The 16,327-nt window shown below is 51.6% G+C and overlaps 6 protein-coding genes across 6 annotated transcripts; 2 read left to right on the forward strand and 4 right to left on the reverse strand.

Annotated features, from left to right (window-relative positions):
• Positions 1–200: 200 nt before the first annotated feature.
• CABS01_03594 (amino acid permease) lies at positions 201–1,787 on the reverse strand (the record flags this gene model as incomplete). The annotated part of the gene is made up of 1 exon (XM_060536969.1): positions 201–1,787. One exon carries the CDS (start codon positions 1,785–1,787, stop codon positions 201–203), a length of 1,587 nt encoding a protein of 528 aa, XP_060391227.1.
• Positions 1,788–4,742: 2,955 nt separating this feature from the next.
• CABS01_03595 (uncharacterized protein) lies at positions 4,743–6,597 on the forward strand (the record flags this gene model as incomplete). Its single annotated transcript, XM_060536970.1, has 7 exons — positions 4,743–4,982; positions 5,038–5,074; positions 5,132–5,214; positions 5,269–5,353; positions 5,408–5,476; positions 5,526–6,128; positions 6,182–6,597. The coding sequence occupies 7 exons, from the start codon at positions 4,743–4,745 to the stop codon at positions 6,595–6,597; spliced, it is 1,533 nt and encodes a 510-aa protein (XP_060391228.1).
• A 284-nt stretch (positions 6,598–6,881) lies between these two features.
• On the reverse strand, positions 6,882–9,308 carry CABS01_03596 (uncharacterized protein; the record flags this gene model as incomplete). Its single annotated transcript, XM_060536971.1, has 1 exon — positions 6,882–9,308. One exon carries the CDS (start codon positions 9,306–9,308, stop codon positions 6,882–6,884), a length of 2,427 nt encoding a protein of 808 aa, XP_060391229.1.
• Positions 9,309–10,071: 763 nt separating this feature from the next.
• On the forward strand, positions 10,072–11,669 carry CABS01_03597 (uncharacterized protein; the record flags this gene model as incomplete). Its single annotated transcript, XM_060536972.1, has 2 exons — positions 10,072–10,185; positions 10,623–11,669. The coding sequence occupies 2 exons, from the start codon at positions 10,072–10,074 to the stop codon at positions 11,667–11,669; spliced, it is 1,161 nt and encodes a 386-aa protein (XP_060391230.1).
• Positions 11,670–11,737: 68 nt separating this feature from the next.
• CABS01_03598 (uncharacterized protein) lies at positions 11,738–12,745 on the reverse strand (the record flags this gene model as incomplete). Its single annotated transcript, XM_060536973.1, has 3 exons — positions 11,738–11,963; positions 12,022–12,249; positions 12,303–12,745. The coding sequence occupies 3 exons, from the start codon at positions 12,743–12,745 to the stop codon at positions 11,738–11,740; spliced, it is 897 nt and encodes a 298-aa protein (XP_060391231.1).
• Positions 12,746–13,515: 770 nt separating this feature from the next.
• Positions 13,516–15,771, reverse strand: CABS01_03599 (major facilitator superfamily transporter; the record flags this gene model as incomplete). The annotated part of the gene is made up of 4 exons (XM_060536974.1): positions 13,516–14,457; positions 14,519–15,390; positions 15,598–15,672; positions 15,729–15,771. 4 exons carry the CDS (start codon positions 15,769–15,771, stop codon positions 13,516–13,518), a joined length of 1,932 nt encoding a protein of 643 aa, XP_060391232.1.
• Positions 15,772–16,327: the final 556 nt, after the last annotated feature.

A 16,327-nucleotide genomic window follows, 5' to 3' on the forward strand; every position in this document is an offset into this window, starting at 1 on the left:
GAGCGGAGAGATCTGTGCTCAAATCGCTTGAATATTCAATAGAGCGGGTATCTCTCCATGGGGCAATGCATATCTGTGTAAAGTAGTTGGTGCTAGTCACAAGAAGGCTACTGCACGCAGGGACGCATGAGCTGTAGACACGTATTTGGTACAAGTCGTTGACATTGAAAAGACATTCATACTTTTGAATATAAAGTAGCTTAGGCCGCATGGTGGTGAGATGTTGCCTCTATCACGGCACCTCCCGTCGTTGTCGGACCCTCATACCCCTTTCTTGCCCCCAGCAACCACCATAGACCAACAAAAATGGTGAAGCCGCCCCATATCAAGCATGCGTAGTTCATCGACTGGGCATTGGTCGGCAGAGCGAAAGGGAAGCAGTAGATGACGAACCACACCAACATGTAGGAACATGCGATGCCGTTAATGGCGAACCCAATCCATCCACGCATGTGGAAGGGTCCGTACGCGACCATCTTCCGCCCTGAAAGGAGGTTAGGTAGTATGGCAGCGAGATAGGAGCTACTCGAGAGAAGAATGAAGCTCCCGACAAAAGCGTTGAAAGCTGTCGTGCTACCGACATAGATTGCTCCAAGAACCGTGACTAGGATGGCTGACAAGACTGTAGACCACATGGGCATGCCCAGCCTTGGGCTTACATGTCCGAGAAGGGAGGGACGGGGACTTGCGCCGTCACGGGCAAGGGCCCATAGTGTTCGACCGCAGGTGATGTATAGACCCATGAGCGTCAAACCGATGCATATGAGTACGAGGGCGAGCAGCCCAGTCGCGCCAGCAGCGGAGCCGGTGGCCTGACGGTAGATTTCGGCGATGGGATACGGAGATTCAAAGAGGGCATCATAGTCGTTGATCGCGTACATGATGGTGACCAAATAACAGAACCCGGTGATGAAGCCAATGCCCAGCTGGAGGCCGAGAGCAATGGGGACGTTACGCTGCGGGTTCGGGATCTCTTCCGCTAGATGGGTCGTAGCATCGACGGCACCGACACTGAAAGCTCCGTTTAACATTCCGGCCACAAAGACAAAGCCGTTCGGATATCCGATGTCGGCGGTCCACTCGGTCCAAACAAAGGAGGATGATGCATGCGGCGGCCGTCCGTCTCGACCGGGCATGACGGCTACAGTGATGACGGTGATGAGGAAACCTGCTACAATCGCAAAGACACCAAAATCGTTAATCCGCGGCATAGCACTATTAGCCAGGCAGACAATGGCGCATGCAAGCCATGTCGCGATGATGTAGACGATGAAGACGTGCCAGGGCTTGGCCTCGAAACCCGTGTGGTTGAGCGCGTACATCTGGACCACCGTGTTGCCGAAAATTGATGCCATGCTGGCCGCGCCGAGAATCCACGCAAGGTAGTTCCACCATCCGGCGAAGAAGCCCACGACGCGGCCCCATCGGCGGCCGGGTGTGACGGAGGCCCAGTGGTACACTCCGGCAGACGAAGGGATGGCGCTTGCTAGCTCGGCAATGCTGGCCGCGACGGTCCAGTAGCAGACGGACACGGCGATGAACTCGTATAGGACGCCCGGGGGACCGCCGTTGAAGATGGCGACGAGGATTGAGCCGCCGATAGCTGGCCAGACATTGCCGACTACCAACCCAACACCGGCGAGTGAGAGTAGATTGAAGTTGCGCTCAAGTTCTTGGACGTGGCCAGACGCGTTGATGGCTACATCGTGTTGGTCGGCCGATCGTGTCTTATTGACATTGGGGGCCGTGGCCTCGCTTTCGTCGTGGAGTTTCGTATCGCGATCCATGCTTGGAGCGTGTTGAGAGTCAGGAAGATGCATACGAGCCTGCTGCTGGCCTCCGAGAAGTTCTGGGGAGGAAAGTCGAGGCGGGCCTGTCTAGATAGACATCCAAACGCGACCGGCCCGGTGCTACCTGAAAGTACCCGAGAGATCCAGCAGCGGCATCCACGAAATTTCGATATCGGCAGTCTTGTCATTCCAATTGCTGCTCAATTGATCAATTTCGCCGACGGCGCCCCCAACTTGTTGTACTCCAGATGCCCGGCGGCACTCTTTCAATGTGCTAATGGTCTGATGGTGCGACTCGGGTCGCGGGGGAATCATCCCTTTTGATATCGGTATCGCCACTAGGAACCAGAGATCCCTGAAATATCTCCCAGTCAGGGGGAGGGATTGGTTAGGCTGGCCATTCAAGTGCCGGACACTTATCCGGGAATGTCACTGAACCCAGTCGCTGGGCACCCTTACTAAGGTTAAGCTCATGATCCAGCGCTACCCCAAGTCTGGTAATAAAACTGCACGCAATACATGAAAGCGATGAAGGTATCGAGCCGGAGCCGGTTGTGGTTTCGATGCCGTTACGTACTCTGAACATGCGAATCTTCCTCCCCGCAAAGTTGATGGAGCAGAGAGTCAGCGGAGAGATCGATTGTGGTCCTGAAGACGGAGTTTGGGTGCCGGTTAGATCCACTGATTGCATGGGCGTGAAGAAAATCTTACGCAAGAGCTTGACCACGCTTTGCGGGGGAACAGGCCGCCGGCTCTTAGCTCTGGGGTGATTTGCTTAGTAACAAGCACTACAAAAGCGAGCGTAAAGGGGCCTGGGATAGGATCTGGACGATTTAGCAAAACACGTCGAAGATATAAAAGCTCTATCATGGATGGCGTGACTTCCAGTAATGAGAGTCCAAGAACGCCGATATCTAAGACTAAGTACATTCGGGCTTCTGGTTGCTAAGCCCACCATGTGAAAACCCTAGCTCCCGCTCACTTGGTATTTTATCGTTGATGAGTGGGGTAGAAACCACGGTTGACATGACGGCCGCAACCTGCGTCAAGATAAATAGGTTCAGGAGGATAGAATGAGGAAAAATATGGAACGCGGTGCAAGAGTGTTACGAGTGCTAAACAAGCTTGGTGAAAAAATCAGGTACACTATGCTTGAACCTCGGACTCTCGGACTTCCACATAGCGAAAAACCCCCGCTGTCGTTTAGGCTTAAGGCATCAAGACCAGCAGCCAAGCTGCGCCAATTGCCAAGTTGTACGAGCGTAGCACCAGCCGCATTTCAGCCTTGGCTTAACACTCTACTTTGGTAATGATGTCAATATCTAACGCATGCACTTATGAGTCTTCTGTGATTAACCGGCGCCCGAAGGCGCCGTCTGCCGAACAGCAAGACCCGACAAAGACTCCACATCGGCATGAGTGGGATCAATACCCGGGGGCGGCTTCCTGCACAGTCCCGCGAAGGTTCAAAATTCCCCGTTCGGCTTCATGAACCCAATATTCTTATTTTCCGTAACATTGACGGCTATGCAGATCCCGCAATGTCACTGTAACGGCTCCCACACTTTGCCTTTAAACACACGACACCGCACCGCCGTAGAAAATAACAAGTCAAAGCTGACAGCGGTGAGTTAGAGCTCGCTAAACGTGTTGATACCGCTTCTTTTTGGACAGAGTAGTACGCCAGTGGCTAAGTTGTCGGTCGCTATGGCCCATACTTCAACTGCCTACAGGCATTACATTACAAGTACTAGTGTCGGATTGGAAGTCCAATTCGACCTCGGCGTACGGCCGGCCGCGCAGTGGCCAATTACGGCCCATACTTCCGATTATCGCGGCCTGCCCAACCTACGGTTGGAACCTCCCTTTTACACACACGCAGAAATTCATATAGTTCAATTGATCTCTTCGTCAACCCACGGTTCGAACCAAATATCCTGTGATACGGATACCAACAACTAGAAACAATCACTGACCTTCGAAGTGAGATCCGCTTCCAGGTCAAGTATCTCTAATGCTGTCCAGGAAGGTGTAGAGCCTGAGATATTGTAACACAAGCATTCTGTAGTTATCTGTACCTGTATTGATTCAAATCCCGACGGAGTGCACCAAAACCATTGAATCCTGTGCCTAGTTCTTATCTGTAATTGAGATCAGTGGGACGGTGAACAGAGGCCATACACTCCAAAATCAACCATGCAGGCAGTAAATTTTTTTCCCAGATTCTGTAGAACTGCGTGTATAAGGTAGCATTTGGAAGTAACACACTCGCTTATTGGAAGCCTGAGAAGCTGCTTTTGTAGCAAGCTCTCGGAGTGAGCAGTATGCTCACACAGCCTACCAAACCCATGAAAAGACTTACCGGTGGAAATTTAGATATTGGATTGTGGCATACATGGACACTAAGCAATGCTGACAGTAGACTTAACGGCGCGTGCCACCATTTCCTCGAGTTCGTATGAAACCTGCACTCTCCCGCCGGCTACCGAACTGAGACGCGGAGTATCTATGATTCCACTGAAGTCCACCAAGATAAGAAATGCTTGAGACTTGAGGTTCTAGAAACTGAATGACGCGCTCGCTACTTGGCATGAAGGACTCGGTGCGTGCCGAGAGTCCGCCTCGAAGTGGGCGGTGTCGATCTGCGCTAGTCCGGTTCACGGATCCACCCAGTCCACGATGTGCTTCATCGTCTAAGCTAGCGCCTGGTAGCAAGATGTTCATGCTGCACCAAGGTCTTATTTAAGGTCTATTAAAATTTCCAAAGGTGTCTTCATGAATCAAATACAGCCAGTTCTCAACTTTTAAGCATTTGTAAAGACGAACCTGCAACCTTCATCGCTTCAAAGGCGGCCAGAGCTCGAAGTCAATTTTGCGTTCTTTTCTCCTTGAAGCACTTTTGGTATCCCTTCTGCCTAACCTCAAGTATTTAGACCCCAAGCTCAAAGAAAAATGGGTTCCCTACTACCCACGACGATTCGCATCGATGCTTCGTTGTTGAATTGGCATCATCTGTCTTCAACAGCAAGCTTTTTGCTACTCTCATCGCTGCTTTTGGGGATACTGTCACAAGTCCTGAGCCGGAGACTGAAAGTACCTACGCCGCTTTCGGAAGAGGTGTCCGATATCCTCAACAGAAAACGGTCATACGGGGCAAACGCCAGGAAACTACTCGACAAGTACTATGAGCGGGTAAGTAGACTAATAGAACAGTTGCAGTGCGTCTCACAGCTAATGCGCTGGTCAGTTCAAAAGCAAGCCTTTTGGAATCGACACCATGGATGGTATGTCTACTTTTTTTCTTTTGCAGAACTGGTGAAGAAGTTTTTGACTTTGTGTAGGTGTCAAAGTCGTCTTGCCCCTTGCAAGTGTCGATGAGCTGAAGAGTCACCCGGCATTGAGCTTCAAAGCCTCGATCGACAATGTAAGTTCATTTCATTATCAATAAGTCATGATGTATACTGACATTGCTTTCTAGGATGCCTTGGTCAACTACACAGGTATTGGAGGTGTCGACGCTTGGGGGGTACATCAGATTCTAGCAAAGATGAACCCCAGCTTGGGTTTGTTGAATTCTTTATAATCTTCCAGGAGCGTAATTCTAACCAAGGCAAAAGGTGCTTACGTTCCTGTCTTCCATGGAATGATCCAAGAACACCTTCCGAAATTTCTTGGATCTCCGACAGGTGAGATCCATGGTCCTATCATACATCACTTTGCCTAATTTTCCTCCAGATTGGACACCAGTAAAACCCTATCAGCACTTCTTCGAGCTTGTGGCGATCCTGTCTGCGAGAATCATGCATAGCGATGAAGCAGCCCGAAATCCCGCATGGACCAACCTCTCAATGTCATTCGTACACACTGCAATCGAATACGGCTCGGCTCTCAAGCAGTGGCCTCCTTTCCTGCGTCCGTTCGTCGCCTACTTCCTACCGGAACGCCTAGAGAAGGAGAAACAATGGGCCAAAGGGCGCGAAATTGTCGCAAATTCCATTGCCAGGAAAAGTGCCTTGGGTGGTGCACCTCTGGAGAACCCTCCCACCATGCTCGACCACCTGTCTAGCGGGGAACACGCAGATAAGGCCGGTGACCTGGACCTACAACTCTTGCTGCAGATGACTCTCGCCGTGGCGAGTATCCACACAACCTCGTCTTCCATGGTCCAAGTTTTATACGATCTTGCCGCATGCCCTGAGTACACCGAAGAGCTTCGTCAGGAGGTTGTGGAGGTTTTGGAGAGTTCTGGTGGCATCTTTACCAAGAAGTCACTTGCTGAGATGAAGAAAATTGACAGCTGGATGAAGGAGAGTTTGAGAATGAATGCACCTGATCTGAGTAAGTCGGCGTCTTCCCACCAGAATCAAGTTCGGTTTCTTACGAGTTCGAAGCTACCTTCCAGCGCATGGCCACGAAGCCTGTGACCCTAAAAGACGGGACTTACATCCCTGCCGGTACCAAGATGGAACTACCAACCAGCGCTATCAACTTTGACGCTTCCATCTACCCCGATCCGCATAAGTTCGATGGCATGCGGTCGTACCGTCAACGCCAGCAAGACGGGATGGCACACAAGCACTCATTTGTCAGCGTCACTCGTACGGAACTTGGTTGGGGTTTCGGCAGGCATGCGTGCCCGGGCAGATTCCTTTCCGATGTCGAAATTAAGCTCATGTTTGCGGAGTTCCTTCTAAACTATGAGATCAAGAACTTAGATGGACAACCCCGATCCAAGAATGTGGAATTTGGAGTGAACGTGCTCCCAGATCCGGAGCATCAGGTTTTGATTCGAGCACGGAAAGTCTGAGATCATCAGGGTGCTTTCTAAGAATACGACCTGAGCTTATCTGCACCGACATCATCGGCAGCTTTTCGACTTTCATCTGTATTAGAGCCCGGCATGGAAATCATAATTTGTAGAGTAGCGTAATAGAATTAGCGTTGGGAGATCCCATATCACAGGAAATGTCTTCCAATTTCAAGCTCAGGAAGATTGAACTTCGGGTTGTAACCGCTTGTTTGTGGCAGATTCTACATGCCTCTTAACTAGTGGGTTTCTCAACAGACTCTTGAGTTGGAAGGATCGTGCTGCTACTGAGAGGCTTGCAGATGTTGTCTGAAGAATTTCTCCTGTCGCCGCAGAGCATACTTGGTCCTGCCTGAACAATGATAAGCTCCAGGCATGTAGAGTAACTCAAAGTCCTTGTCTGCATCATTCAAAGCATTCACCAACTGCAGAGTCGACGCGGGATCAACGTTGTCGTCCATCTCTGCAACGATTAGTAATAGCGCTCCCGTCAATTTGCTAGCATGGACCACATTCGATGAATCCTCGTATGCCTTGTCGATTGGATAACCCATCCACTGCTCGCTCCACCATATCTTGTCCATTCTGTTATCGTGGCATCCACAATCGGCGACGGCTGCTTTGTAAAAATCGCCATGAAACAGAAGTGCCCCCACGGCATTCTGTCCGCCTGCCGATCCCCCAAAGATCCCAACTCTGTTCGTGTCCATCCACGGCCGAGTCTCTGCTGCAGCTTTGATCCAGGCTATGCGGTCAGGGAACCCGGCATCCTTGAGATTTTTCCAACTAACGTCTTGGAACTTTTTTGATCGCCAATTCGTCCCCATGCCATCAATTTGAACGACAATATACCCCTGTTCTGCCCACTGTCGGCGCGAACGCAGGGCACTGAATTCCTTTGGTACGTGAAACCCATGCGGGCCTGCGTAGACAGATTCTAGAATGGGGTACTTTTTCTTGGGATCAAAATCTGGAGGGCGAACAATTATACCGTAGATAGACTCTTCGCCGTCCCGCCCAGGGCAGTTAAATCTTTCAGGTACTACCCAGCCGTCTGATTCTAAACGATGAGAATCCCCTTCGTCACCTTCGAGATGTACGACCAGCTCTCCATTTTCCATCTTTCTCAGAGTGGTGCGTGGGGGCGAATCCACCCGCGACCATGTGTCGAAAAAGTATCCTTGCCCCGGAGAGATTGTCCAGTGGTGTGTGCCATCTCCATCGGTCAGCACTTTGAATCCCGTCCCATCGAAGTTGACGCGAGCCAAGTGCGTATAGTACGGATCTTGATCAGGGACTACTCCGCAAGCTGAGAACCAAACCACTCTCGCTTCCTCGTCGAAACGAACGAAATCTTTCACATTCCATTTTCCTGTTGTCATCTGACTTTTCAACTTCCCTGATTGGAGATCGAAAAGGTAAAGGTGGTTGAAGCCGTCTCGTTCGCTAGCCCAAATGAGTTCATCGGTATCTTTTATCAAACGTCGATTGAGCTTCGTGGAGTAGTCAATGAATGTATCACTGCTCTCTTCAACTAGAGCCCTAACAAAGCCGTCTGAATTGATTCCTATGACACGTAGACGTTGATGGCCACGCTCGTTGTATATGAAGCGATATTCCGAAGAATCACGGCTCCATCCTATGTTCCGAAGTTCGTAGGGGGTCTGAAACAAAGCAGCGTCTGTGACGACCTCTTTCTTCGTTTCTAGGTCAAACAAACGAGGACGATCAACTCTGACGCGATCTCCAGCCTTCAGGTACCGGATGCTTTTAGGCTTCGGCTCAAGCTGATCTTTCGGAACAGAGTCGCGAAGGTGCACTTTGTGCTCTTCCTCAGGGACGAATTGCCAGGCGACACAAAACTTCTTGTCTGAAGATATCCAGATGTTTGAATCATCATACTGATTGTCTTCGGCGCCGTTGTCTGAAAGACGAACCTCTTCCTTGTCTGCATTCCGGCACCAAAGGTCAAAACCTCGCACAAAGAGGTGGGGCGAGCCCTTCTCGCTCAAGTCTGACTTTGGGCTTGTTTCCTCGCCATCTCTCTTTTTAACACCGTCTTCTGAGTCCCGAGGACCGAGCTCATCCATCGTGTTTTCATCAATGATCACAGAGGAGACAATCTCTTCGGGTGTGGCGTAGATTGCCTTAACAGTCTCCGACTCATCGACAAATTTCCAGACATGGCCGGCATAAGTTCTTTGAGTGTTGCTTAACCCACTTCCAATCCCTCCATAAAGCACTGGCTTGCCTTCCCAGTCTATCCAGTACTTCTTCAAGTCTGCCTTGCTGTTGTTGACAAAAGTGATAGTGACGGAGTGGTTCGAGTGCACAGATGCACGTTCTTTGGAGATGAATGGCGTCGTAGGCAGATTGAGCGCACCTTCCCATTCACTGAGTTTTGCTTCAGTGTCAAAACGCCATTTCTTTCCCTCATAGAGAAATCGGACGGAGGATGACTCGGCTTCAAGGTCGATCCATGTGAAGGGCAGCTTGAAAGCGTCAATTTCTCCATCTTTTTGGTCGGTTCCCTCTTGAAGCGCCTTTGCTAGCTTGTCATGGTCAAAAGCTGGACGTCGCTGCTTCTCTATGGCGTCAACATATATGAAGACGAATTTACCGGCTGGGAGGTTCTGGCGATACCAGAAGGTGTTACCCTCGGACACCCAGTGTGGGGAGACTCTGGCTTGTTGGATGTAGTCATCTTCCATGGCGATTCGCTCGCTGAAACAAAGCTTGGATGAACGTAGATAGCAGGATATCGAACACTCGTCTGTTGAAAGAGGAGAATAAGGAGGGGTCGGCACAGCTCAGAAGGAGGCTGAGAAATGCAAGACTTTAGGCAGCACTAAGTGACCATTGGTACAGTTGGCAACTGCGCGAGGTAAGGTAGCTGCAGGCGACAAGACGCGGTGCCAGCTTACGCCGCAATTGATCAGCTCTTTTTGAGTCAGCATGGCAAGCATGGATACAACGCCTATTATTACTCTTATAGATAAAATAGTGAGGGGTAGAAAAACTTGGACCGACGGGATAAACGAACGATTGGAACAATGTTACCACGGAGTAAGAGACACTGTAGTAATTCTTTGGTAATTCAATCCTCCTCTTCGGTGGCCAGTCAACATGACTCGCCTCGAACGCTATGTGCTCACAAATGCCATGGTAGAGCGCGTGCTTATTTGGCAGGACGTCTCAGTTGCTTCTCGGAATTCTAGATCATCATGAATATGTACTGTTCGTTGAATTGTTCTTAGGGTGTTGTTTTAGCGTACAAGCCTCGCAACTCAAAGCATCGGACGCCCTTCCGTTGATCAATCGGCACGTGGCCAGAGACCAGACGAGGTCGAGGGACAGGACCCCCGCAATTAGTTGATAAATCCTATTCAACCGCGGGCTAGCTCCACTGAGCATTGCACACTCATTCGCATACAATTCATATCACGATTATCGGAGCCATGGGATTTCGGCAGCATGTTGAAGGGGAAAGTTCAAAGAGGTGCTGCTGAGTCTACTGTGGAAGTGCCCCCAAAGCAACTCAAGGGTGCGTCAATTGCTCGTCCCCTCCTTCGGCCGATCGCCAATGCCGTGTGCTGATTAGCCCCCCAGGCTGCGCCAACTGTGAGCGTCGTCGAATTCGCTGCGATCGACGGCGACCCCATTGCGCCAAGTGTGACAAGAAAGGACTTCCATGTCCTGGCTATGACCGCCGACTTCGATGGGTGGAAGGGGTTGCCGCAAGGGGACACCTGCGGGGCCGAACCGTCCCAACGAGGCCGTCTTCTGAAGATAAGGCCGCATTTCGAGAAGAGGACTCGAAAGACATCTTCACTGAAAGATCCCAGCTAGACAAAAGAAAAGACTTCATGAGTTCGGTTGTCGTTCTGAATGCGCCAATCGCTCAAGCAACTCGACCTTGCAAGTATCCCGACTCCCTGACAAGCGTGTTCATGGACTATTATAGACTGAACTTAGCCGGTCTGATGGTATGGATGGACTCAGACGAAAACCATTACCGAACACAGGTTGTTCCTCTAGCCGCGAATCAACCAGCAGTCGGCTTCGCCATCATGGCGTTCGCGGCTCAACACGGCGCCATGACGGTGCCTGATGAGTCCGTTGCTGAGAATGCTCGCGATAGGTGCTTACGTCTAATCCAAACCCGCGCCCAAGATATGACGGCACGGCTTATTAAGGGTGATGACTTGAACGACCATGGCGACGTGGTTGATGCAGAATGGATGCTGGCTTCGATTCTCATCATGTGCAACTACGAGAATGCCCGTCGCCGCCTCCAAATCGCCGATGATCACAGACGTGCGGCAAGGACGATCGTCAACCTTTTCAAATGCCAGAGCTCAATCAACAACCGCGATCTGTTTGCGTTCTTGCGAAATCAACTAGCTATAGATGATGTACTGGCAGCTACGACATCGTGTGACCTGCCCCTCATACGCAACGCCGTCACACCAGCACCTGGCTCAGAGCATCTCCTGTTTTCGAGGTATCTGACTTTCTTGCACCGCATCACGCTCGTTTCGGCAGATGCTGTTGATTCTCACCCTTCAATATCGCACTTACGCAGCGGCCTGACGATGCCTCTCATCCAATCCGAGTTTGAGCAGGCAAGAGGCGCCACGTTGATGGCGGCCGGACGACTCGGACTGGCAGGATCAAGCATGTCTCTTGACTTCATACGCTTAGTCGAGGTTTATCATAACGCGGGGCTACTTTACTCGTTAAGGTGCCTCGATTACGCCACCGAGCACGCCTCGGAGCGCATTGTGGCCGTTGCCAGTCTGTTCGACCAACTGACTGGATTCGAAGACCTAGCTGCCTTCGTTCAGAATCTAGCCTGGCCGACGTTCATTGCCGGTACCGAATGCCATGGAGATCGGCAACGACAAGAAATCATTGCGGGCTTGCTCATGGAAATTCATGAGGGCACGCGTTTCAGTTATTACTTGGACGCGGTGAACTTTCTCAAGGAGTTTTGGGCCGGCGAAGATAACGACTGGCGTCCTCTCGCTCGTATGAGAGAAGCCATAGGGCAGCGAGTCCTTGTGGTATGAGCAATATCAACGTCCTTTGAATAGGGGCGGAAACTTCATTCTGCCCTACCAACTGAGACTGTAGACTACTAGAAATCGACTGTCTCTTCGTCCTCCACACCGAAGAGCACTCGCATCGGGTCCTGATACTTCATGAAACCAACACCCGGCTCGCATAAACCATATCCCAGAAGACGTTGTGCCTGCGGCTTCATCTTCTTCACTCGCTCAAACGGCACCATGAGGAACTGGTTCTCTGCAGGACGCAGTGTCGGCTGACACAGGAAGATGCCGACAGTCTCCCGGTATTCATCCCTATCGATGAGAATTTAGCAAAGAATACCTACTTGCTATACGCCGGCAATGCACTTACGTGGTAACATTTCCTCCGCCCGCATGGTACAGATTCCCGAGGAAAATCAAGGCGTCGCCGGGCTCAAGTTCAGCTGGAATGGTCTCCTCGTCGAGCGGACGACGTTCGGGACCCCATAGGTGTGAACCCGGAATCACGACAGTCGCGCCGTTCGCTGCCGTTGTTTTCGTCAAGGCGGTGACGCAACCGATCAGGACGGGCATCTGCTTGTCATGGGGATGATAATCACTGCAAGCCTCAGGTCAGAGAATCTCCGCTTCGACATAAAGACGGACGCTCACTTGTCATCACGGTGTAGCACTTGTTGCCTCCCTCCCGGATTCACCCGGAATCCTACTGTCGATGAGATGATGGGCTTCCCGCTGACAGTCTTCTGTTTGTCGCCCCTCCAGAAGGTGAACGATGAAGAGACCATAGCATTCGCGACATCAGTATACAAGCGGTTGCACGCGAGCTCCACACAGGCGTCTGAGATACCCAGCAAACCGGATGCTCTCTGCGTCGTTGCTGGGAAGAAGCCGTACTTGTCTGGGATGTCTTCGTCAAAGTACGGCTTCAGGTCTCGCTTGATCTCTGCGGCGAGATGGAGATCGATTAACTTCTCCACTATCACGCCGCCATCACGGTTGATGATCTCGACGAGCTTCTCTGTTGTGGTTGACGGATCCGTTGCATCGCATCGGGTAATGGATGGGCGGGAAGTAGCTCCCTCGGGATTCGCCATAATTCAATATTCTTTATTCGTGCTTGCACCAGACGCTGCTTCTTGCGACCCCATTCCTCTTAGAAAGCGGTCACCCTACTTTATATCCGTCGTCGTTCTAGTCCATCTTGCTAACACCTGCTCTTCCCCTGCTCGTGTCGGGATCAAATATTACGTCTCAGTCGTCATCTCTCTAGGTATTGCCTGTATTCAGTCTGGCTTATCAGGTAACAAGTCCTAAAGTATGCGGAACACCACATCGCATTGAACACGCCGATAGCAATTGAGCTCGTCTCAGAGAAGAGCATTTCGGAGCTGGCCACAATAGCCAGGAACCCTGCACTGTCAAGTTTCTCAAAATAATGCCCTAATTCGGTTAGTGCCCTTGCGCGATGGTAAGGTTGCGGAGTCAGACTGGTTGATGGGTCTAGATAGATGAGACGGAAGAAACTCGGCATGAATCGCGTCGCTCAGATCCGGTACCGGCTTGTAGTCACAAAGTTGATTGAAGAATTCCTTGTGATCCGAGGACTGTTGATTTATCGCGTGGTCACTAGTACAATCCGATAGGAAGACCAGTATCCGCCATTTGTAAAGTCAATTCACATCGTCAAAGGCATTTGCGTGGGACTTTTGCTCGCGAAATTACTCTCTTAATTCTTGATCGATCTATTTCTCGAGATTCTAGCGACCATAGAAAGCAAAAGGAAACAAGAAACGAGGCCATGCTATGCCATCATCATCAAAAGCCACGCTGCACTCAAAAGGACCAGATTTCGTCCCGAACCCCCTTAGTCAGACGAGACCGCAAACTTGCTCAGCGCCCTAAGTCTACCGCCGTAGAAGTAAAGCAGCCAGATTCCAAGGATACCAATTGTGCTAAGTCCACCCAACAAACTCGTTCCGCGGGCGACACCCAAGTTCTGGTACATGGGGCGGGCGAACAAGATGCTAGCAAAGGCGAAGGCGGAGCGGAAGAAGTCGTTACCGGCAAAGAGACTGGCGGCGTACTGGGGGTAGGACAGTGGAACGTACACAAAGATGCACTGCATCACGACGAAGACGGTGGCGCCGTAGATAGTGATGCCAATGGTGGGTGCGATCCAGTGGATGGCCGGGGATGCGGTCCATGCGAAGATGAAGAGGCCGATGGTGGGGCCGAAGGAGGCGGGGAGAGCGGGTACGAGACGGTTCTCCTGGATGGGGAAGCCGAACTTCTTGATGCGGGGCACCATGTAAAAGGCAAGGTAGGAGACGTAGACGGCGATGCCGAGAAGGCAGGCGACGAGGATGCAGAGGAAGACGAGGCCGATTTCGCCAATGGACATGCCGTAGTAGACTGGGTACACGAGGGGGAACACCTCGAAGAAGGAATAGTAGATGCCGTAGATGATGGCGGTGTAGACCTGGACGAAGAGGATGGCCGGGTCCTTGATTGTGATCTCGAGGGGCTTGATGAGGGCGTCAATGACGACGGCCGAGGTCTTTAGGTTGCGCTGGTCGATTTCCGACTGAGACATGAAGCGATCGTTGCCCGTCAGCTTGCGGAGACGCTGAGCGCGGCGGAGGAGGATGTTGGGCGTCGAGGTCTCGGGGAGGAAGAAGAACATGACAAGGAAAACGGGGGCGGCGGCCCAAAGAATTTCCCAGAGAGACCAGCGCCAGCCCATGGCGGGGACGGAAAAGCCTGACAAGAGGGGCCCAAGAGCTGGACCGCAGTATGCTGCAGACACCTATCGGAAGAGTCAGTATGATGGTATCGTATGATGGGTGTCAAATTTGAGAATTACTTACCCAAGCAATGAGGGCATAGGGAAGGTTGAGAAGGCTGTACATGTCTCCCAGAGACGCAGCGCCTGATGCCAGACACGGCGAGCCGAAGAGACCTTGCAGGAATCGGAGAACCATCAACCCGGGGAAGTTGCTAGCCAAAGGGGCGGGAATCGACACGATCACGAAGAGGAACATGGTGACGATGTAAATCGGGTTACGGCCAATGCGGGGGATCTCAGAGAGCGGCGAGAAGAGCAGAGGACCGATACCATAGCCCAAGACAAAGAGCGCCAGACCCAAGGAAACCTCAGTCATGTCGACGCCGAACTCGTGAATGACGCCCTCTATGGAGGGCGTGTAAATCGCTGAAGACATGTAGACGACAAAGGTGTAGATACAGATAATGGCAGCGATGAGTCCGCGCTTCGCATTAGACCAGTTTTGCGGGTTCTCAGCATCGTCGCTAAAGTACCAATCCACCAGGATGGCACCATCTTTGGTCTTTCTCGGTGCGATGGGGATGCTCTTGGTCTTTTGGATCTCGTGGATCTCGTCGACCTCGAGCCGGTCCGCAGTGTATGGGATCGTCTCCTCCCGGCTCCGAGTCCGCTGGAGCGAGGTGCCGTACGGCGCGGCGTCTTCGACTTCTTTCTGTGAAAGCATATTTTCTTCATCGGCGGCGTGGGTCGATTCGGAGGATCGGGGTGATGCGCCGGCGTCGGCTGGGGTTGCATCTGCCGGGCTGGACTTCTCAGAATTGAGGACGTCAAGCCATTGTTGCGGGAGTTGGAAGCCAGTCTTCTCTTCCGGGTATTGGAGGAACTTGTTCCGTGTGATGAAGCGGATGATTTGGCCCACAGGGGCATCTCGAATTAACTGCGCCATTGAAACGGCTGATGATGATGATGATGTGGCTTGAGATTATGTGATGTATAGAACGTTGATGGCGTTGGGATATTAGATTACTTCTTGGGGATTAACTTGCGCCTGAAGCGGTTGAGATGTCTTCAGTTGCTAAGGGTATAAGCCTGGAAACATAAGTGTGTGGATTGACAAGAAAACAGACGATGATGATACCGACATCATGTCTTCTAATATACTGGCCATCATCTCAACCTTTGCCAAGCAGACATTGGCGTCGACAACACTCAAACGCCAAAGAAGCAACATGACTACTAGCCTGATGACCGATCAGGACCAAAATTTGGTCCGTCCACGGCATCGGGCTTACGAGCGATAACTACGATGCGGCGCGACTCTAGCACGTGTGGCATTATGAATCACAGCCGGGCTTAAGTTTCTCGAATGCGCCGGAATGAGATAGGCGCGAACCAGCCGTCTGGTGCAGATGGCTAGGTACCTATCTCGTTTGAGAGAGAAGAAGGGGGTGGGGGGCCCCGCGGAAGCAGGCGTCGTAAATCTCTGTCTCTCCCTGGGGCATGGTAAGATCTAAACGTGCGTGCCGTGTCAACAGGGTATTGGTTTGTCCGTTCTCGTCCGTTTGGAGTTGGCGCGTCCCCGTCGATTCTGCCGACCAGAGTGATAGGGAGACATGGTGCTAGGGCTGACATGACGTTGAGGGACAACGAGATGGCGTGCCGCAGAGTTGGCGGGCTTTGGAATTAGGAGCTAGAGTCAAGGAGATAGCCTCTGCATACACATCGCGAAAGTACTCGCTGCTAGTGCCAGTCCGTTCCGTGGAGGTGAATGGGAGAAGACGAGCTAGCAGACAATACTCAAGATTATCACTAATCCGCGTCCGGCTTTTGGTCGATTTATCAGCGAGCTCCGGAACCCTTGAATGATCACCGTCCATGCAGCATCTGATTG

This window comes from Colletotrichum abscissum, assembly GCF_030869225.1.
Source record: "Colletotrichum abscissum strain IMI 504890 chromosome Unknown Scaffold_7.1, whole genome shotgun sequence".
In the NCBI taxonomy this organism is placed as follows: Eukaryota; Fungi; Ascomycota; class Sordariomycetes; order Glomerellales; family Glomerellaceae; genus Colletotrichum; species Colletotrichum abscissum.